Consider the following 22,853-nt stretch of genomic DNA (forward strand, 5'->3'; position numbering starts at 1 on the left):
GAAATTAGAGCACTGAATAGTTTTACCATTAACCACTCAGTCTATAGCCATTAATCGGATGGTGGTTAGGATTGCCTGCCCTCCCACAATTTGGATGGTCTGGATGACCGTAGATAAGTGCCAAATGCGAGGATGATGAGTCACCACCACTTTCAAAATGGTGGTTAACTATCACAATGTCCACCGAATTAAAAATGAACGGGGTGAATCCACCCTCCTTAAACTTGATTACTGAAGTCTAATTTTCAGGGCAAGCAAAGTGCAAGGTGAGCCCCACCTAGTTAGCGTCCCGGAACCCACACGTGTCTCGTTTCCTCCACACGAGTGCGTGGAATCGCCTATTCAACCGCGCAAGTCCCCTACCTTTTCTCATTTTCTCGCTAGCACTTAGCGGCCGCATCAAAACCGTCTCTCTCTCTCTCACATATCCGATCGCCCTTCCCTTCACACCTTCAACTCCTTCCTGTCTTCCCCTCAAAACCAAAGCCATACCAAACCCCTTCCTTTCTCGCCATGGGCTATATCACCCACAGCGAAACTCTACTGTCCCCGAATTCGTCCGACTCATGACCTAAATCTCTCTCTCTCTCATATCCGATCTCCCTTCCTGTCAATGCCTTCAACTCATCTCCTCCCTCAAAACCAAAGCCATATCGAAACACCACATTTTCTTGCTATGGGCGATTTCACCCACAGCAGAACTCTACTGTCCCCGAATTCCTCAGACGCATGACCTAAATCTCTCTCTTTCTCTCTATCCCTTTCTCTCCCTCTCCCTATCCCCCCTTCTCTCCATTTCCGGCTGCTTCGATGGCGCCCGGTCGCAGGAAAGGCGCAGGCAGGGGTTCTTCGGCCGCTGCCGCTAGGAAGCAATACAAAGTCGGAGATCTTGTTCTTGCCAAGGTCAAGGGATTCCCAGCATGGCCCGCCACGGTATGTAATCCTGCCCTAAAACAAAGGAACCCTAATAAAAGTTGGTTTGGGAATTTTTGGAGTTTCTTCATCAAACACTGCACATCACATGTATTCCACCGTTTGTCATTTTTAGGGTTTCTATGTCAAAGCCAAGGAACACCAAAAGTAGCAATTTTTTTTTTGGCACTGTAAGGTCTTCCATGTTGATAGCTGAGGGTTGCATATAATTAAGCCATTTTGCACTTCCGGGGTCTCTATTTCGAAGGCGGGGAGCATGTTGTATTTCATAAAATTTATATAGTTTTGATTTCAGGGTCGTTTGGATGAATGGATAGTTATGATCCCAAGTTATTTATCCCCATTTCAAGTTAATTTGAAATTTAATATTTAAGGATTTATTTATTTGGGAGATGTAAGGTATGGGATATCTTGGATGGGGGGGGGGGGGGTGCAAAATATCTTGCTTTTGGAGGTTTGCTCCCCCAAAGTGGCTAATCTATAAAGGAGGTTTTAACTTGTTGGCAGTCTGTATCATTCACAATTGGTTCAGTTGTCAATCAATTGTTGTGGAGCAATAGATCCATTTGTAGTTGGGCCGTAGGGGTTAAGGATCATCCCTGGAATTTCTATTGTATTTTTTTTTAAAGAGATTAGAATTAAATCTCTAGCTGTGGAGGTTAAACATTTAGTTTACCCCATCAACCATTGGCACTAATCAAGTTGCCCTCGATTTGGCTTCCTCTGGTGCTTCTGCATCCTTTGCCTTAGTTTTTAATGAATCTTGTTGATCTTTCAAAAAATGTGGCTAATTAATAGTATTTATATTGTTCTTAAAAAAAAAAAAATAAATCTTTTCCATCTTGTGCTCTTATCATTTGGTATGAGAGCAATGTGTCACGGACCGATCACTTCCATAGGCCCAAGTCGTGGACTTAGCCAAATTTATTCTCATCTTGTACATTGGAGATGTTTTGTAAGTGGATAGAATTCTAGAATAGAGTGGAGGTGTGTGGAAATCTGTAGAGAATGATAGAGGGGTGTCACGAATTCTAGGAAGTTCTAGAGTTGTGTAGAGATTTTTGAGAGTTTCTAGAGAACTCTAGTGCAGTCTTGTACGTAAGTGTGAAATGTTCTAGAGAGTTCTTGGCCATTGGATGAGTGCTGTGTGGCACAATCTTGCCATACATGTTTAGTTTTTTGGAATTTCCCTAGCTCTATGTAAGGAGGGGTCCTCATTTGTAAAGCATCCAAGAGAAGTTTTAGCTTTGAGAACTCTGGCAAAATACAAAGTGTTTTTCCATACACTTGTCTCTCTCCTACATTCTAGTGAACTTTAGTTCGTAACACGTGGGGTGTTAACTTGGGGAAGGCTAACTCATTCACGACGGGATTGTGAAACGAATACCACACGGTCTATGCTTGGGGAAGCACTTGGGATGTGACAATTGGTATTAGTGCAAGGATACGAAGGGGTTGCAATGCCCTTGGAAGGGGAGGAGAGACACTGCGGCATCGGAACTCACTGACAACAATCAAATGCAAGGTGATGAGGGTGCCAACAAGTTAAGGAGGGAGAGGTCTCACGACTTGATGGCTTCATTAGGGGCGCGTCTTGGAAAGGTAGAGCTTGTCATGGGTGATGGGCAAGAGACGATGGATTTGATGGGTAATAGCATAGTGGGGTTCGACGATGCGTTCCAAACCACTGTGATGGAGACTCTTAACATGCCGAGGGAGCAAGTTGTGGAGAGGTGATTGAACTCTTTGGAAAAGGGCCATGATCAACATGTATGGTCATGAGCGGTGCAACAGAGGTGGGGATGTTGGACCTTAGGACCTTTAACGGATCAGAAGACGCTAGGGAGCTGGACAATTTTCTGCGGCAATTGGAGCAACACTATGAGGTTGTCTTGCTGGAGAATGCGAGGGCTAAAGTGCGTACTGTGGTGATTATCCCCAATGACACAATGACTTTATGGTGTTGTCATACAGACGTGGAGTGGGGGAAGTGTGTGTGATCAGGTGTCTTCAAGAGGGAAATAAACAATGGTTCTATCTAGAGAATGTCGAGTATTTGACACCACAAACCATGAAGTGGTTGAAGCAGAAGGGGTTGATTTGTGAGCTTGTTAAGGAATTATCTATGCTCATGTTTGAAATTCTTGACATGCTTGAGAAAGAAACTCCTTTTCAACATCATGTATGGCTGCAACATTGGGTGTGATAGAGCATTCAGGACTTGTCTTTGACAATGACATCAACATAGAGTTTGATTGAGTTCATAAGGTGTGACTCATCTAGGCCAAGATCACCAAGGAAGGATTGTCATGGCAAAAGTGAGGGAAAACGAGAGGACATCTACCTCTTGGATGGGCCGAGCATGCTATCAGGTGATGGGGATGGAAAAAGTGTTACGGATAGGGAGGATGGAAAGGATAGACGGGACATATCCAAGCCATGAGAGCTGAAGTGCTTCATCTACGATGGGCCACACATGTTAAGGGAATGTCTAGGTAGACAAGTTTTCATTGCTTTGCAGTGAAGTTGGATGAGAAAAAAGGATGGGGATAGTGAGGAGCGACACATGGGGTCGATGCAACTTTTTAGCGCTACAAATGCCAAGCTCAAGAGCCATGAGACGAGCTAGAATTGCTTAAATTTACGAGTTACGACTACAATCATCCCCATAAAATAGGCCATTGGGTTCGGTCCAAGTTGAGTAGGACAAAGGGTAGAGAATAAGGTATTTAGGTGCATTGCAAGGCCAAGTGGTGGAGGCAAGCCACTTGGACGAACATTGATGTATGTGGATGTGCACATCAATGGCATGTACGCTTGGCTTTGGTGGACACAGGGGTGACCCCCAACTTCTTTGGGGAGGATGCAAAGTGATTGGGTCTCACATTGGTGAAGGACATGAGTAATATCAAGGTAGTGAATAGCTCATTCTTGTTAGAATCCGATCCGATCCCCCTCATAATACGTTGTTCGAGATCGTGTTAATGAAGGATATGGAGGGTCATCAGGTAACTGACATTGTCACATTCAACAACGTGCAGAGCATAGGTATAGGTGAGCTTCGTGCATTGGTGACTCTTGCTTAAGAAGACTAGATGGGGTGGGAGTTGGGCTAGCAGTGTGTTGCTGGGGGGTTGGTGGCCTTCTAAGAGAGGTGCTTGCTATGGCACTGTTGTAGATGGCCGACGAGAATGGTGTAGGAATGGATGCTAGTCAAGATCATCTACGCTAACTCAACTGTTGTTGATAGAGATTTGGGATTTGTTTCAATGGCGAGAGGAAAATGGTGGATTAGGGAATCAATGTCTCATGTGAGGAAGCTGATTGGCGTCACTTTCGGCGATTGCGACGAGGAATAATCTTTTATTCCAATTTATGGTGGAGGGAGGCAACTAGAATGCTCAACCTGTGTCTCAAAGAAAGTTTTGGTCTCCAAAAGAGCATATATAGTTGGTAAATCTCGTTTTAGCCGTTAGTCCATTGCTTATAATTTTGGGGGATGCTCAATAGGGGAAATGCATGGCAATTGAGGAAGATCAATGTCTTAATAAAGATATTGAGTTGGAATGTGAGATGCTTAGCGTGCCGACAAAAAATGGGGCATACTAAGGAGTTATGCCTTAGAGCGAAGTCTTAGGTGATTTCATTTCAAGAAACCAAACTCCAAGCCATCGACACGAAGCTTATGGATCCCTTGTGGGAAGTACAACCTAAAAATTGGGTGGCCATCGACATAGTGGGGGTCTGAAGGGGGATTCTTGTGGCATGGGATTCAAACATATGTTTTTTTTTTTTTTCCTTGTGGCATGGGATTCAGACTTTTTTTTTTGGGGGGTGGGGGGGGGTGGTTGTTTTTTGTCTTGGTGTTGAAAGAAACGTCGAGAAGTTTCTGGTGATTGTTTACGGCAGTGTATGGGCCAAATAAGGCAACGCATAGCCATTATTTCTGGATTGAATGTAGCAGTGCACAATAGATATGATATTCCATGGTATGTAGGGGATGACTTTAATGTGTTGAGATTCATGTATGAAAAATCCAGTGGTGGGACAATCACATGGCTATGAAACATTTCTTGGAGTGGGTGATTGCTCACGAGTTGGTTGATCTTCCATAGGGGGATGTAAAATACACATGGTTGAATTGACAGGAGGGTGGTAATGTCCAAAATCGGTAGGTTTTTGGTGGAAAAATTTATGTTGGCTTCCTAGTGGGGGTTGCCGAAGCTTGTTTCAGACCACTACCCCATTTTCTTGGACATGGAGGAAGAGAAGCGGGGTCCGAACCTATTTAGATTTGAGCTCTTGTGACTGGAGGTGGAGGGCTTTTCGAAGTTGTTAAGAGTGCTGGGAGTCTTTTGATGTTGCGGCTTTGTTGGCCTAAGGTTATGTTAAAAGTTGAGACTTTAAAAGGCAAAATAATACTTGGAAGGAGGAGTTGGGGAGCTGAGATGCTAAGATTGGAGATATTCTTGAGGGCATCCAGGCAACTGACATTAAGGCGGAAAGGATGGAGTTAACGGAGGAAGAAAAAGCAAGGCGAAACTTCCTCACAATTACACTAGTCATCTAAAAGAGGAAGAAATCAAGTGGTTGCAATAGTTGGGAGCTCCTTGGCTTAAGGAGGGTGATAAAAACACGGGATCTGTTCATAGCCAGCGTTCGAAATATCGGTCTCGTGTTACGTATCTCACCCTTGAAATATGGATACGTATCAGTTATCGCATGGGATATATCGGTTGTATTGCATAATGTATCACTATTGTTGGAAACATTGGGAAATTGGTCCAATTTTTCAATGAAACTTCAATGATTGTTAAAAAAACATCAATACACACTTATAAATCAAATCATTACAAGAAACAAGTGCATATAATAGGTTTTCTTTGTATGGGGTCCTAATTTATGCGTTGTGTAACTAAATTGATGCAAATATATTCAAAGTTTATTCATATAGTTTATAAATGTAAGAAGAAGTGTGGAAACACAAGCAATACATTCAAAAGCAAAGGAAGAATCACTAGATTAGGTTATATACGTGTTTGATTTTATGTTTGGACACAAATATTGCAACCTATTTGTGAGAAATTGGGAAATTTTGATTTTTTTTTCAAATTTTTGCAACTTGGCCTATCTCCTCCAAATCTCAAAATCAAAGCTCCTAATCCATGGTTTTTCACGCAAAACATGAAAAATCATGGATTTGTAACAATTTAACAATGACTTAACATGATTTACAGAAAAAAAAGATATCAAAATTTGAAATACTCATTGGATTGAAAATGTGGGATATATCCTACTACCTGTGCATTTCGTATCGCATAGGTGGGATACAAGATATATCGTGGGACATATCGGCCGATATTGTCGATATTTAAAACACTGTTCATAGCATTGCATGCGCTTGGGCCAAAAGCAACAAGATTAGTAAACTTTGTAGTGGAGGGAAGAAGAATAGAAGGGAAATATATGGTGGATAAGTTGAGAATGGTAGTGAGATGTTTTGAAATGGTGTTGGGCCTGAAGGTCAATATCACCAAGAGTGAGATGTTGGGGGTTCGGATGTTGAATGGTGAGGTCGAGCGGATGGCCGAAATCTTTGGATGTAGTGCGGTCTCCTTCCTTTCCACTAATCTCAGTCTTCCCTTTTGCATTGGTAAACAAGCGAAGCATCTCTGAGATAGTGGTGGAAAGATTCGAAAGAAACTATTAAAATGGAAGAGTTGGTGTTTATCAATGGGCGGTTGGTTTAATTTTCATCAAAGCAACATTATCAAACATCCTTTTGTACTTTCATTTCTCTATTCAGGTGCCCACAATCGGTTTTGGTCAGGCTGGATAGGTTCAGACGAGATTTCTTATGGTAGGGTTTGGAAGAAAAGAAAAAAATTCAAAATCTCTTGGGTGGGGAAGAGCTGTGTAAGCCGTATGAAGAGTGGGGCTGGTATCAGTGATTTGGAAATGGAAAATCTTGTGCTTTTGGAAAAATGGTTATGGAGATTCGAGGTGGAAGATGATTCTATGTGGAGAGTGGTTGTAACGGATAAGTATGGATGTGAGGAAGGAGTTTTGTGAATTAAGGACTCCTCTCTATATACGACATTAGGGATTTGGAAGGGGGTATCGAGCTTAAAGTCCAAATTCAAAAAAGGGATTGGTTTCTCACTTAGCAATGGGGAAAAAAATATGATTTTGGGAGGATGTGTGGGCGAGCAAGACCTCCCTCTAGGCGCCATTCCCCAAATTAGCACGTCTCTCTCCAAACAACCATATTATGGTATCCAGTTGCCTTTTCTTTTCCGGAGATGTAGTGCTGTGGATGCCCCCTTGTAGGAATTTGAAGAGTTTGTGATGTTCCATGGTTGGCTTCAATAATGCTTTTCATCAGTGGGAGATCATGACATTTTTTTTTTAAAGATTGCAAATATTATTGATGGGAGCCAAAGCAACCTAAAAAGAGAACAAAACAAAAATGGAAAAAAAACAACTATACAACAAGAAAAGAGAAGAAAACCTAAAAAAGCTATACAACTTGAGACAAATAGATAGGCTAGAGCTTGAAGAACCACATAACCCAAATAGAAAGGAGCTCACAATCCTAAGATATGAGAATCAACACCCAATCATCCACTCTGTTAATGATCATATCGGAAACCCCGAAGATCGTGACAGGTTGATATGGTTAAAAAGACAAATTGGGTTGCTTCTAGGTCCAATCCTTTTATAAGATTCTCCAATCCACTCTATGGGGAAGAAGAAGAGAGCCTTTGCCATATGTGTGGCACTATGGCGTGCCCCCTCGAGAGTTGCAACTTTTGCTTGGCTTGCTAGAAGAAAGAGAGTTGTGACTGTCGATAACTCCCAGAGAAGGTTAATGGTGATTCCCAACGTGGGCATGATGTTCATGGAAAATGCTAAATCAGTTGATCATCTTTTTATGCATTGCCCCCTCACTTGTAAGGTGCGGAGTAGTATCTTCAAGATGTTCAATATGTTGTAGGTGATGCCGGTATCCATGGGCGAGTTGTTCTTGGCTTGGCATGGAGTCAGGTTTAGGAAGCAAGAAAGACTTCTTTGAATGTTGATCTTGTTGGCTAACCTTTGGGTGCCATGGGGGAAAAGGAATGGGAGATTTTTGAAATAGAAGTAGTTCGGTGGATGAGGTTTTCAATAGGCTGAAGCTCTATGGAACACGCCTCTTGTATGGGGTTTAGGGTATTAAGTCTCTTAAGGATTTTAAGTGTTCTCTTTTGTTTGGGTTGTAATTTTTGTGCCATCTCGACGCCTTTCCTTTCAAAAAAGAAAAATGATCATGGCAGTGAAGTTTGAAGCCAAAACCAATCAAGATGTAGTCAAGGACGTAGAGCTATGTGTTGGTGGATGGGTTGGAAAGACGAATCTCTCTGTCATTTGACAGATGGCTTTAAGGTGATATTGGGCATGAACTTCATGTACTTGGCGAAGGCAATTCCCACGCCCCACCTTGTAGATGTTAATATCATGGGTGAGTGGCATCCATGCATGATACTGATGGAGCACAACATAAAGGTCAAGGTTGGGATGATCTTAGCCTTGCAACTAATTGAGGGTGACAAGGATAGGGCTATGCTACGTGCTAGTTTGAGGAACCAACATAGGAGCTTCATCGACTAGTAGTCGACGAGTACATCGATGCAATAGGTGGGGGAGTGTGTGACCAAGGTATTCAAAATCGGTTACATAACAACTGTTATGTAATGGTAACAATCATAACCGTTACGCGTTATGGGGTCGAAACGGCCATTACAGAAAAAAACAAATTGTAACAACCCCTTAATAGCCTTGTAATGGACCGTAATGACATTGTAACGGTCCTATAACATTTTTTTAAAAAAAAGGGTTACGGCCTGTATCATAACGGTAACGATGGTTGTCGTTACAGTTACCGTTACCGTTTTAGAACACCTTGTGTGTGACAGACTAATCATTCCCATGGGCTTGGCTAAATTTATTCTCATCTATGTACATCGGAGAGGTTTTCTACCTTGTTTTTGAAAGGTGTCTGAAACTTTATTGAGAAGCTACCCAAGAACGGAAAAGAATATAAAGAGCAAAAAGCAAAAGAAATAGAAAATTACAACCCTAGAAGGGCAAGAAGGACGCAAGCGTCCACGTCCTTGAAAGAAGTGTGTAGAAAGTGTAGGGAATTCTAAAACAGAGTAGAAGTGTGTGGAAAGTTATATAGAATGGTAGAAGGGTGTAGAGAATTTTAGAAAGTTCTAGATTTGTGTGGAGAGGTCTAAAGTTTGTAGAATGGTGTTAAAAAATGTGTAGAAATTTCTCAAAGTTTTTAGAGAACTCTAGTGGAGTCTTGTAGAGAAGTGTAGAATATTCTAGAGCTTTTGGCCATTGGATGACTGGCCATGTGGCACAATACTAGTCATACATTGTGTAGGTTGTAGAGTTTTCGTAGCTTTATACGAGGGGTCCTAGTTTGTAAAGCATCCAAGAGGAGTTGTAACTCTGGCGAATTACAAAGTGCTCTTCCATACACTTGTGACTCTCTTGCATTCTAGTGAGCTTTGGTGCTTATCATGTGGGGTGTGCGCATAGGGAAGGGTGAGTTGTTTATGACGTGATTCTGAGATAAGTGCAACATGGTCTATGCTTGGGGAAGCACTTGGGCCGAGACAAACGACAAGCCTTCCTACGTATAGTTACATGATTGCTATAGAAACGACAATGGAAGAGCCTGTATAAGAGTTGGAAAAAATTCGGAAAGTTTTGATGAACCATTATACATAGGAGAGGAAATTAAAACCATGTTTTTCCCCCCCTTGAATAAGAAGTTTAGGTCAAACTTTAGTAGGAAGCTTCCATTTTGAAATCGTTCAAGGAGTATTATTCTCCATCCTTAGTTTTAATGAAAGTGCTAATTATGCAATAGAGTGCATTATACCAACGGGTTCAAATGTCCAGCCAATAGAAGAAGAGAATCTCCTAGAAAAGAAAAATAAAACAAGCAGGATGAGATTCTTTGTTTTTCTTGTCGATGGTTTTTATTTGAGTATTAACTTATGACTCGAAGATTACAAGTGAAGAGGATGCTAGGATAGACGACAATATGGCCAAAGGAGCTTGCAAAAAAAAAAAAAAGGAGGCTTGGAGCTTATGTCAATCATTAAGAGGGTCAGTTTTGACCTCAAAATGGTTGATCTAATAATATTTCAACAAGATATATCCGGTTAGTAAGCCTTGTATAAACTAAAATCATGGAGGTATCGATATTATGTGTGATCTTGAAGATGTTTGAACTTTAAAGTTGCTTGGGGGAAAAGGTTGTTTTCATAGAGGGTGGGACACTGATCCCAAAATATGTATTTCTAGTTATAAGTTAGGGATTTTTATTGCAAAATTCCTCAAGGAATTAGAATTTTCCAAATAGTGCCTCCATGAACCGATATTCTAGGGCAATGCTTTTAAAGAGTGGCGGGTCTAATCGTAAGGTGGACCAATCCATGGAAATAATGTACACCATTCAAAATATCCCAATTCAAGTGTAGCTCATTTTATGATCTGATTGATCCGATGTTTTGTTCGTGTTATGACCATGGTGTGGTGCATACATTTAATGGGTTGGATGTTATACGCATACCACGTTGGCCCCACAAGTCTTGAGCTTCACTACTTTTTAAAGAAAAAAAATAGATGAGGGCATTTTTGTAATTTCATCCCTCAAAAAGCACCCGCATGTAATTTCTACTTTTGTAGGCATTATTTGATAAAATATACTCCTTAGGAATTTTGCGGTAAAAATCCATGTAAGTTATTTTGAAATTTAATATTTTAAGGATTTATTCAGTTGAGAGAGATTGATGATGATGATGTTTTAGTTGGGAGAGGACTTTTTTTTTCCCCCATTATGTCATTCTACTCTTTGTTACCGCGTACATGGATAGTCGGGTATGGGATCCAATAATGCATATTTTGAGTTATTTGGGCCCAAGGAGTGACAAATTTTAGTTGGCTTGTGGGTAGGGATAGAGTCGTCACCATCCATCACTTATGGAGCAGTTGATCCTAATGTGGGGTGTCTTTTGCGTTCACAACGAGGAGATTGTTGATAATTTATTCATACATTTTGAGTTCTTCGGAACAAGGTATTCTGTAACGATAACGGTGGCCATGACGGCCACCACCGTTACCTTTATGGTTGTTACGATCTCCTTTTTTATTGAAAAAAAAACCCTGAAAAACCTGTATCTACCCTGTAACGTTGGAAGAAAAATCTGAAAAATCCGTATCTGTCTCATAACAGACCATTACATGGTTGTTATGGCCTTTACATGGGGCGTAATGGGCTGTTAACGGCGGTTAGAAGTCATTTTTTTCCATAATGGTGGTTATGATTTATTTATTTATTTAATTTATGACGATGGGTGTCCCCGCCCCATTTTAAGGCGAGACAAATCATTGTGGATGCACGCAATCACCTGCAAACCACCTGCATTAGGTAATCTCGGGGAGGGGAATTGAACTTGCGTCTGTGGGGAGCAAACCCACAACGCTAGCCATTCGCCCAAACCCTGTGTGGGGAATCAGACTTCCATAATGGCTGTTATGGCTGTTATGATCATGTAACGTGTGGTTGCTACCATTACCTTTATGTAACGGCCTTTACGACCCCGTAACGGCCTTTACGACACACCATGCTTCAGAAGCTCTTGGAGTAGGTAGCAGTGCTGTTTAAGTTAGAATGGTTGATTCAGAGTATGATGCGGAACTTGTTCTAGGAGGGGCACAAGGCTTAGATGGGGAAATAGAAAAGATTTCCATGACACGACTTCTTTCGGGTGTGTGTGTGATCTTTTTGGAAGGAGTGCAACAATACACATTTTGTAACAAAATTAGAAAAAAGGAGGTTGCCTTCCAAAAAGGCTAGGAGTAGACTTATTACATGGCCTTGGGGTTTAAAATCTTTCAGCGTCATTGTAGGGAGTAAATGGGTGTCTGTTTGGGCGAGGAGGCTTAGGTTGCGAAGGCGATGATGATTCCACGTCATCTTTGTTGTTTATATTGGCTCCTTGGGCCTTTTGTTTTGTTTTTTTTGTTTTTTTTTGTAAACTTTCATTTTTTTGATAGGTAATTTATTTATTTTATATAAAATTTTCATTGCAATTCAAAGGGAAAAAAAATGGGCACGGGAGGATATCTTGTTGGACAACATTTATTGAGTTCATATAATATTATGATTTGTGTATTCTTATCTTCTATGCTTAGTGTTACAACTTGTCATAAATAAGAGAGTGGGGAGATGACCAAAGAAGAATTTATTGAAGTATCTTGTTTATGAAGGTTAGCAAAGTGGGTAGTCTATCAATAATATTAGCTTCTTTTTAATTTTTATTTTTTTTCAATCCTTTTATTTTGGGTTCTTATCATGGAATCTTGCAAGGGTGGAGAAAAGCCTTTCTTGGAACTGAAATCTCTGGAAAGAGTTTCTCTTTATCATATTTGGGTTATGGGATTGCGATGTCACGGAATCGTGATTTCATATTTGAATTGAAGAGGAAAAATAGGATATGATAATTCACACGGAAAGATTAAATAGGTCGATTGTGGCACCTATGCCATCATGGCATGCATTTGATATTCAAGACATTCATCGGACGGGGCCTGTCATGATATCGCCTGGGCCCAAAAGAAATGGTACTCCTTGCATCAACTGGCCCACAGAAGTAGACCCATGGGTTTAGTAATTGAACAAGAAAAGAACCTTGCTGTTGATGAAATCCAGCTTTTGCAGATGACTTGGGATGCGCTGTAGATGAATTGAGAACTGGGTCCATTGAGAGGCATGAAAGAAGCGAGACTGTGAGAGGCCTTCATGGTTTAATGTTTAATGGAAAGGGAAATTGAGTAGGAAGGAAAGAGACTAGGTTGTTTTACTGCAACTGTTGCTGTGGTTACTGCTGTTTTTCTGTCAAATTTTATTTGTCCTTGCTGCTGCTGCAACCATTGCTGTTGCTGTTGCATTGGTTGCTTTTGCTGACAGGAAGAGATGATTGCAACAATTGCTCTTGCTGCTGCTGCTGCAACTGTTGCAACTGTTGTGCCTGCTTCAGCTAGACCATGATGATGAGATGAATCTATGCCCATAGACTTCAAGTGAAGCAATAAAAGTAGCTGCTAGCTATATGACGAAAACAAGAACTGCAGATGTCCTCCAAGTATGGAATTGCAAAGATTTCCATATTTACATCAACAAGTTCATCGTATCACAAGCTAATCATATGAACAGATAGCAGTGTACCTTGGAAACTAATAGACATGCACATAACACAAAGATGACTACAAAAATAAAAGAATTAGGTGAAATCTTTAGTAGTCCAACATCTTGAGAACCCAAAACAGTTTGATATGATTTGACCTTCTATTTATCACATGCCAGATAATGGTGGAGAACTGTTGTTCATTGGAGCGCTAGAGTGCTGAGGTTGTTCCCACCAATGAAGTCAGAGTGTGGGACTGAGCCTTCCAAATGATAAAGACCAATAGGCTATTCTTTTTGTTGGTAGAAATGTGAAGAGATAGTGGTGTACCTTGGAAACTAATAAACATGCACATAACACACGCATGACTACAAAATAAAAGCATTAGGTGAAATCTTTAGTAGTTCAACATCTTGAGAGCCCAAAACAGTTTGATATGATTTGATCTTGCATTTATTAATGGCAGATAGATTACCCTTCTAACTAGAGTGAAAATGTTGCTGACAGGTACTCCCTACCACTAGGGTTGCTAGCGAAGCTTGAAAAGCATCAAGTCTTCCACTAGGGCTGTATCTACCTTTGGACTTTTGGGCCTTCACACACACAAACACACTGGTCCTCTTGCTGCTGCTACCTTTTGCCTTGATGTTTAGAATATAGAGATTGATATGTTGATACGTGTAACAACCAATGTTGTCATAATTGTTATTGTATTGTAAATCGTACAGGGGTCTGAATCGTATCGTATCGTAAATCGTCAGATTTTTTCAGATTTTCATAAAACATGTCATAAAAAAACATAAAAATTGTATATGAATATATATATATTTTAATATAAAAAACACATCAATCATTCATTTTGTCATGAATGTGCAAAAAATAAAAAGATGTATCATGTATATATCATCATGTCATAATCAAGTTCAAAAAATAATCCCTTTTCCCATCCCATGTACATGTAAGTTTTCTATATAATTCGAAAAATAACAATTTTCCCATCCCCATTTACATGTATAATGCTCTCTATTCACTTGTTTCTATAATTCAAAAAGTAAATAAAAAGTCCAAACAAAATCTATTCTTCCTCGGTTGCGCCCTTATCATCCTCCTCATCATTAATGAGGTCAACATTATCAACATCATCTTCATTTTCAGAATTCGATGTTGAAATAACTCATCTTCCTCCTTTACTTTTACCACTTTTGCTTTTCCCTTTGCCTTGCTTTGAATAGCAAGTTTTCTAGGACCTACAAAATAGTTATTGCAAAATTCATATAATATAAGCTATTAAATTATTAATTAATAATTATAAGACTACACTACAAGATTAAACAATAAGAATACGAGTCATACCACGTCGCCCATATAGCCGAATATCATTTCTTCATCTCCCAATTTTTTTGCTATGGCCTCTTTTGCCTGATCCGGCCTCTCATCTGAATCAACTAGCCGCGTAGCACCTTGACCAATTGGAGAGTGGTCTTTAGGCAAAACTTGATTGATGGCAATAAATCTACATCGGACAAAACTATGTCTTGAACATGCTTCCTCTTTGCGGTCTCGAAAAGTTGCTACCTTCCCATTCTTTGGAGGTACACATCGACCTCTGGCCAATTCTATTTCATGAATGCTTTTTAAAGTTAAGTAACATGTAGCAAACTGTGTTATGGCCGGTCGAGTTAACTCTCCATTTGCGTGCTTCCTCATCAAATTTAAGACCCAACAATGTTTGTAAATATAGACCGTTATGGCCCTTGCTTTCGCCATGGTCTCTAAATGAACATGCAGCTTTCCGATGTTTGCAAGCATTAAGTCTATGCAATGGGCCGCACATGGAGACCAAAACAATGTCTCCCTCTTCTCCATTAACAACTGACCCACCTTCACATTGGCGGATGCACTATCCGTAACTACCTACACAACATTCTCTTCACCCACTTCATCAATCACCGACTCTAGTAACCCTAACAAATTATCCACATTTTTTGAAATATTGGACGTATCAACAGATCTTAAAAATACCGTACCACTTGGACTATTAAAAAAAATTGTAATCGACCGATTCACTCCATCGGTCCACCCATCCAACATAATCGTGCATCCGGTCTTCCCCCATTGCTTCTTATATACATCAATAAATTTCTCTATCGACTCAACCTCCATCTTTAAAAAATTATTCCTCACTTCACGATATGATGGAAGCGTTAATCCTCCCAAATGCAGCAACCGCTTTCATCATTGGTGCAAAGAATGAACTCTTTACAAGATTGAATGGTAGAGCATTCACACATAGGAAACGCGAAATAGAAGAAGGCACACACTATCTCCATCTCCCTTCCAGATTTTGTTTAGAGTGGCTTGTTGTTTTTCTGTTGGTCCATCTCTTCTTATTGCTTCTTCTCACTAACATTACCATCCAATAATTTCTTGAATTTTTTTGCTATCTCATCACCTATTTGGGAACATGTTGCAACATTCTTATTTGTTTGGCCACAAGCTCCAAAAGTCTCCAAAATCTCTCAAAAGTTGTAATATATTATTATTATTATTAAGGTTAGGGCCTAAATACACTTGAAAATAGAAATCCAAATATATATATATATATATATATGTATATATATGGGAAAAAAATCGATTTTTTGACTGGGCGCTGCCGGTTTTGAAGACCGATTATTGAATCGTATGATTCACGATTTGATCGTAGGATTTAGATCAGAATCGTACGATTCATCTGGAATTGCGATTCGTATGTACGTTCCATATCGTAAATCGTACGATAATGACAACATTGGTAACAACATGCAAATCATATATTATTATGCATATCAAATATGAATTATAATAACAATTTGTGTGTGTGTGTGTGTGTGTGTGTGTGTGTGTGTGTGTGTGAAACTAAATACTGTAATGTGTACTTTCGTAGTATGCACTAGAGCAACCCACAACTGCAGCTAGTGTGCCACATATTAGATGAAGTAGCAAAGTGTGCAACCATTCCTTTACCATGCAATGGAGCTACCCACCATCCAGAAAACCTTGGTTGAAAACCAGCTTTCCAGAAAAAAACAAAAAATAACTTTAACGTGAAACTGTTTCTAAGGAGAGATTCCAGTAGAAACAAAAAACAACAATATTTTTTTAGGAAACTGTTCCCAGGAGAGATTCCTGCCAATTCCATGCATCTAAATGCGATAAAGATACTCCTTATGGAATCACTTCTGTAAGTCATTGTTTCGTGGATTCGCATAATGAAAGGAGTCTTCATCCCTTCGATGAAGTTTGTCAGTGTTTCTTGTATATCTACATTATGTTTTTATTCATTGTATAGAGAGCCCCCCCCCCCCCTTTTTTTTTTCCTTTTTCTTTTCATTTAGTTTATGATACAATCAGTCATTTGGGTCACTAGTAGTTGTAGTTTGCTTAGTTTGTTTCTTTGGTTCTTTAGTGAGATTTGATTTCGAGTAACACCGGGGTTTGTATGTGTTTTAGTCTAGGTAGGCATTTAATTGATTTGCTAGTAAACGTTCTTTAGTGAGGTTTGATTTTGTAGCAATGCTGGTCTTCTCTGTGTTTTAGCCTGGTGTTTAATTGATTTGCTTGGTGAATGGTAGGTGAGTGAACCAGAGAAGTGGGGCTACTCGAACGATTGGAAGAAAGTGCTTGTTTATTTCTTTGGAACCAAACAAATGTGAGTAGTTTTACTTGTGATGGTTTTTCATGCAGTTGAAGGCACAGCTGATTTTTATCTTTCGCTAGAGTTGGTTTATGCTTAATTTATATTTTGATTGATGCAATATTCTTTTTTTTTTTTTTTTTTTTCTTTCCTTCTTATGAAAAGATTGCTTCATTGTGACCTTGTGCTTGAGTATATATGCTTTAAAAAGTTACTAGTGAAGCTCCAATAAATGATCCTCTCTGTAGTAGGTACAAAAGGAATTGGTGATATTTTGCATGCAAGTGTGTACACTTGTGAAGAAATGGCTATATTGGTTGTGTGGAAAGCGGGTTGTGCTCAGTAACTCCAACACTGGTTTTGGAATTCCTCTTCTTGTTTTCTTAGCTTTGGCCCAGTTTTGCAATGGTGCAAATGCAATTGGAACTTTTGCCAAGCAATCATGAGAATCCCTTTTCCTAAAGCAATTGTCAGAACTGGCTTTGTAAAGATGATAAATAGCCAGGACACATGATTATAATCCATTTGTTTTATACACTATGGTCCCTTTTGAGGATTAAAATGGCCTTGAATGTTTTACCCAAAATATCTAAATATTGTAGATGACTCAATGGAAAAACTTGGATCTTGCACATGTGAACCATATTGGCATGTACTTGCACATGAATGTTTCCACACCGCTGTGGGCTTAGCAATCTTCATCGTAAATTATCTCCCATTTTTTCTAGGTTCCCAAGAAAATTGGACATCTTCTCTTCTCCTAAGAAGTAGTTGCTCTTGAGCCTTTCTATATATGTAAAAGGTCACAAATTCCAACAGAAAATGTCCCTAAAAATTGAATTAAAAAAATAATTTCATCATTAATATTAGGCTCTACCAAACTGATAGAATCTGGTGAAACTTGTGGGAGTGGCCTTCATAGAACTAAAGAAGTTCTTTGAATTAACTTAAAACGGACATACATGCACAAAGTATTGTCTTCAGGAAGGTGACTTCGGATATTGCAAAATTGAAGATTCAAAACCTCTTTTGCCAACGGTCTTTCATGGTAGCTTTGGTTGTCTCTTTATCTCTAGGCTTGCCAATATTCTGTTTCAATTCTTGAATTCTTGGTTTAAAAGCTCTTTTAATTCAAATTGCATCTCCCCAGAATATGGAAGTAGTAGTTCTTGAGTTTCATTCATTGCCTTCTTCAGCTTGATCCACGATACTTTCTCAACATCTTGGTCGATATTCTATGCCAATCCAGGTGCAGATTTTTCTCCTTATTGGCATTGACTGGGTGTTGCCAAAAACGATTCAGGCCTTTCAGGCATGGAACTGGCTCAGCACTTAGGGGGTTGCTCAGTTGGTCGCTGGGGTTTCTTATATTTTAGTAGTTTTTAGGATCAAACCAGGAGTGTTGGGGCTGTTGATTACACAGTATTTTGGGTGTGGTGATCCCTCATCATCCCCCTTCTTTGCAGCATCTTGTCTTTGTTTCAAACAACTTGTCACCTTACACACACACACACAAAAAAACCAGGAAGAAGAAAAGAAAAAGAAAAAGAAAAAGAAAAAGAAAAGAATGAAAAAGAGAAAAGAGGTGTAAAGGAGCAGATTCACACCAGACGAACCTATAGGAATTGCCGAATCACTCTCAAAGGTAGTGTAGAGGCTTTGCACCACTAGATAATGTTTCCAACCGCAAGAAACACAAAAAGAAAAGTGGGGTTTCTCGTATTTTTATAGTTTGTAATCGGGATCAAATCCAGGAGTATTGGGGAGGTTGATTATGCAGTATTTTGGGCGTGGTGATCCCTCATCCCCCTTATCTATTGTATCTTTTCTTTTCTTTTCTTTTAAACAACTAATCACATTTCCAAAAAAGAAAAAAAAAGTGTAAATGGAATAACTTTGTGGATTCACACCAGACAAACCTACAGGAATCACTCTCAAAGGGTGTGCTAGATCATGTTTCAAATCACAAGAAAAACAAAAGGAAAAGTAATTTATTAATCAATACAATTCATTATATCACTCATGGCATGGAATGTCTGGTCATATTTCCTTTATATGGGCTATTTCCTCTAGATTATTCTAGAAGGAATTCTCTAGACTTGTCTCTTGCTTACATCTCATTGGACCACTTCAAGTCGCCTTCTTCAATAGGGAACTAAAACAAAGTTCAAATCCAACTAAAGCTCCATGTTATAAACAGTTCGGACTATGTAGACAACCATATGGTGTATTACCGCTGTTCAGTTTTTATGCAAGTCTGAGAACTGCAATTAAAATGATATATGTCCACAGATAGCTTCTCATGGACCTGTGGGCCTGCAGTCCTGACGGTTGTGTTTTTATCCATCCAATTCTCTGTGGCCCCACAATTGGACCATTGGACGAGTCATCATATTGTATTTGTTAACCACTTATAGCTGCGAATGCCTAACCCACTTATCTTGCAATAAAAGGGAATGGGGAAACTAAAATAAAGAATTTAAATTCAACTGCATCCCCACAATATCAATTGTATGGACTATGGATCATGTATAGTGTGGGTGTATATGCGTGTGGGCCTATGATTCGGCCCACAGGTACATACACCTGGGTCTTATATGTTATGGACCTTTGTCCTTAATTTTTCAGCATTTTATCTTTGTTTCATGCTTTCCTTATTTGTCCCGTAGCTTTCCTTTAGTTTTTTTCCTTCATATAAGGGCATATATGTAATATTGCCTTAAATTTATTATTATAAATAAGAGAGGGCTGGACATTTAAGCCCCGTATGCTCTCCCTCTCTCTCAAATTCTCCGTTCTTCTTAACGTGGAATCAGATCCTAATTTTTTATAGGGTTTCTTCTTCTTTTAAAAGTTTCTTCAAATTATTTTTATAGGGTTTTAAATCATGGGATGTTGGATTTGATGTCCTTGCTGATTTTAGTGCTGTCCAATTGAGATTTTGCTGGAAATTCTTCTTCATTTTTTTATTTACAAAAGTTTTTTCTGAAGGACTTGCTAATTTTTGTGTTCCCTTGGCTAGGGTGTGCTGGATTTTTTATTTTTTTTAAAAATATATTTGTTGAGGCAGGTTGTGTTGCCTTGGCTAGGGTTTGCTGGAATTTTTTTTTTTTTTTTTTTTCTGTTAAAGCAGATTCTTTTGTTGCCTTGGCAAGGGTTTGTTGGATTTTTTATGTTGAAATAGAATTTTGTTGCCTTGTTTAGGGTTTGCTGGATTTTTCCTATCGAAGCAGATTCTTTTTTTGAAAGGTAACAATACCAGGGATTGAACCTTGGATCACTCACACACACTATACTGTCTCTACCAGCTCATCTAACGAGCAAGAGACCTGTTGAAGCAAATTTTTATGTTGCTTCGGATGGATTTTGCTGAATTTTAAAATTTTTTTTTTTTATTAATGAGGGCAAAATTTTGGGTATTTTTTGTCCTAGTTTCCAGCAACCATATTTTTCCACAGCAATCGGGTAATTAATCTATTTTTGTTTTTTTGTTTTTTTTGTTTTTTTTGCTGCAGGACCCCTTTCTGTGTGTGATTAGGTTTGGACATTTGTTGGAATTTCTTATTTTAGTCCTTCGTTCTCCTTGCTATTACTGTTTATAGCGTTGTTTTGGTATTGGTTGTTTGAGATTTTATATGGTTTCATCATTAATAACTGAGACTATAGACCCTGTCAATTTCAAAATGGAACAGTTGTTTATTCATTTTGAGAACCCTAGCCTATAGATTACAGCACAAACTGAAGTCAAGTAATTACCTTCAGTGGTCTAAAGCAGTTGAGATGTTTATTGGAAGTAAACAAAAGTTGAGATATGTATATAGTAGTATAAAAGAAACGCCCTCCACTACTGATCCCTCATATGCTGAATAGAAATTAGACAATTTGTTGGTTATGTCATGACTTTATGGAACCAAAAGTTAGCGAAGAACTTTTTTCGCTATCTACTGCTCGTGAGATTTGGTTGACGGCTTATGAATTTTATGCTTATCAGAACAATATGGCCTGCATTTATAATAACTATCAGAAAATTAGTCACTTGTGACGGGGAGAGATTTGTGTCTAATTATTTTGCCAAGATGCGTGGTCTGTGGTAAGAATTATCCCTTGACAATCTTCTAATTGTCTTTTCTATGGATGCAGATGTGTATAAAAAAGCATTGAAAAGAACCAGATCTTTGAGTTATTGGTGGGTCTTAATACTGATTTTGAACCAATTCGTGCTCAAATTCTTGGACCACCTTCTTTATTGTTGCTTAATAATGTATATAATTCACTATTACATGATGAAAGCGTGGGACAACTATGGGTTCAATTGTGGTTAAAAAATTTGCCTTAGCGACAAGATTCACAAACTTTGATCATACCGATGTTACTGCTAGTCATGGACATGGTATAAGAATAAGTGGTCGTGATGATGGTAGAAGCTGTGGATGGAGTACTAGCTATGGTCGTAGCATGGATTGGTTGTGTACTCATTGTGGTATACATGGACGCACCGTTGACTATTGCTGGGTTTTTCATGGTCGTCTTCAAGATAGAGTGGCTAATTCTGCTGCCTTGGATGACAAGGTCTCAAATTCTTGTTGGGAAGGCAACACGTTACACAACTTCACTTATAGTTCCATCAGTTGATGATGTGGTTTATCTCTCAAAATATGAATATGGTACTTTACTTTGTTAAGGGTACCATTTAGAATAAGGCCTCAACCTTAAAAAAAGAAAAGAAAAGAAAAGAAAAAAGAATAAGTCCTCCTTAACGTTTAAAAAAAGAAGAAGAAGAAAAGAATAAGGCTTCCTCATCTACTTCCTTGGCGCGGACAAGTAACACGTCTAGTCTTTCATACTACTTTTGTGTCAAGTCTTTAGATTATTTGTCACGCCCCAAACTCGATGAACGGGCTTACAAAATTCCTGAGCTCCAAATCTGGCGGTGAAAGCCTTCGTATTGCTCCATTCTCGGCTCCCAGTTCCCATACGCCAGCCAGGTTCTGATCCTGGGATTCCACAAGGAGGCTGTCGACAACGAAATTCGGCGGTAGAGAATTTAGTGAGCCCGGTTCCTGAGTTTGGGGCGTGACAGGAGATGGTATCAGAGCATAACTTGGGAAAACCTGCGGATGAAATCACGTATCTACTAATAGCCTTAGGTTAACTATCTTTCACCATGCGATTGTTGTGAACTTGGAATGATTAGAATCCCAATCTCGGAAATTTAGAAACACACCCCAGGTTTTCATTGCAACTTGAGTCTAAAATTAGCATTCCTATTTGAGAACTTAGAAACTTTGAACATAGCACCCTGGCAAGTTTGCCTTGTGTAAGGTTTGGTTGAGAAATTTTGAGGATGAAATTTTCTATTAGGAGGGGAGAGCTGTAAGACCTGTAACCTTGTGGGACCGATCGTACGCTTCGTTTTCAGTGCCGGCACGTTCTAGGCGGACCAGATCGGCGAGCTTCGATCGTAACCCTATTTCAGTATCGAAATGACCTGAGACTTGTACTTTGGCGACTGCGCAGGCGTTGTCGTGCGGTACGCCCCATTTCAACACGCAGTTTTTGGCGCAATCCGAGGTGGGCCGCACAACGCATGTGTGGCGCGGGCCCCACTTGTATATATATCGAGGTAGTTCAATCATATCCCATCAATCCATCACCACCTACCCCCATCACTTTTTTCCCTTCCCGATGCAAGAGAAGCCCCAAGAGTTAACACTCATCATTTCTCTTATCTCTCTCTCTCCTTTCTAACCTCTCCATTTCCTAAAATCCACTCCCTATCCCAAATTCTTTACCTCAAAAGCCTTCTTACGTATGAACCTTTTTATTCCCATTTTTTTGCTAAAGTTTGAGAAGAGAGAAAAGAAAGAAAGATTAGAGAGAAAATTAGAGAGATGATTTGAGAAAAGAGAGAGATTTAGAGGTTAAGAGGAAGATAAAAGAAAAGAGACTAGATGAGATTAAGAGTGGAGAGAACCTTAGTGGAACTTCCCATCATCGAT

At 39.4% G+C, this 22,853-nt stretch overlaps 1 protein-coding gene across 2 annotated transcripts in view; it reads left to right on the forward strand.

The window, feature by feature from the left end:
* Nucleotides 1-414: 414 nt before the first annotated feature.
* Nucleotides 415-22,853, forward strand: part of LOC131226119 (protein HUA2-LIKE 2-like) — a 39,931-nt gene continuing 17,492 nt past the window's right edge. For both annotated transcript variants that reach the window (XM_058221820.1, XM_058221819.1), the window contains exons 1-2: nt 415-933; nt 16,793-16,869. In XM_058221820.1, the coding sequence (XP_058077803.1) occupies nt 811-933; nt 16,793-16,869 (200 nt within the window). In that variant the 5' untranslated portion in view covers nt 415-810. The remainder of the gene's footprint in view (nt 934-16,792; nt 16,870-22,853) is intronic.

This window comes from Magnolia sinica, chromosome 14 (genome assembly GCF_029962835.1).
Source record: "Magnolia sinica isolate HGM2019 chromosome 14, MsV1, whole genome shotgun sequence".
NCBI classification, from domain to species: domain Eukaryota; kingdom Viridiplantae; phylum Streptophyta; class Magnoliopsida; order Magnoliales; family Magnoliaceae; genus Magnolia; species Magnolia sinica.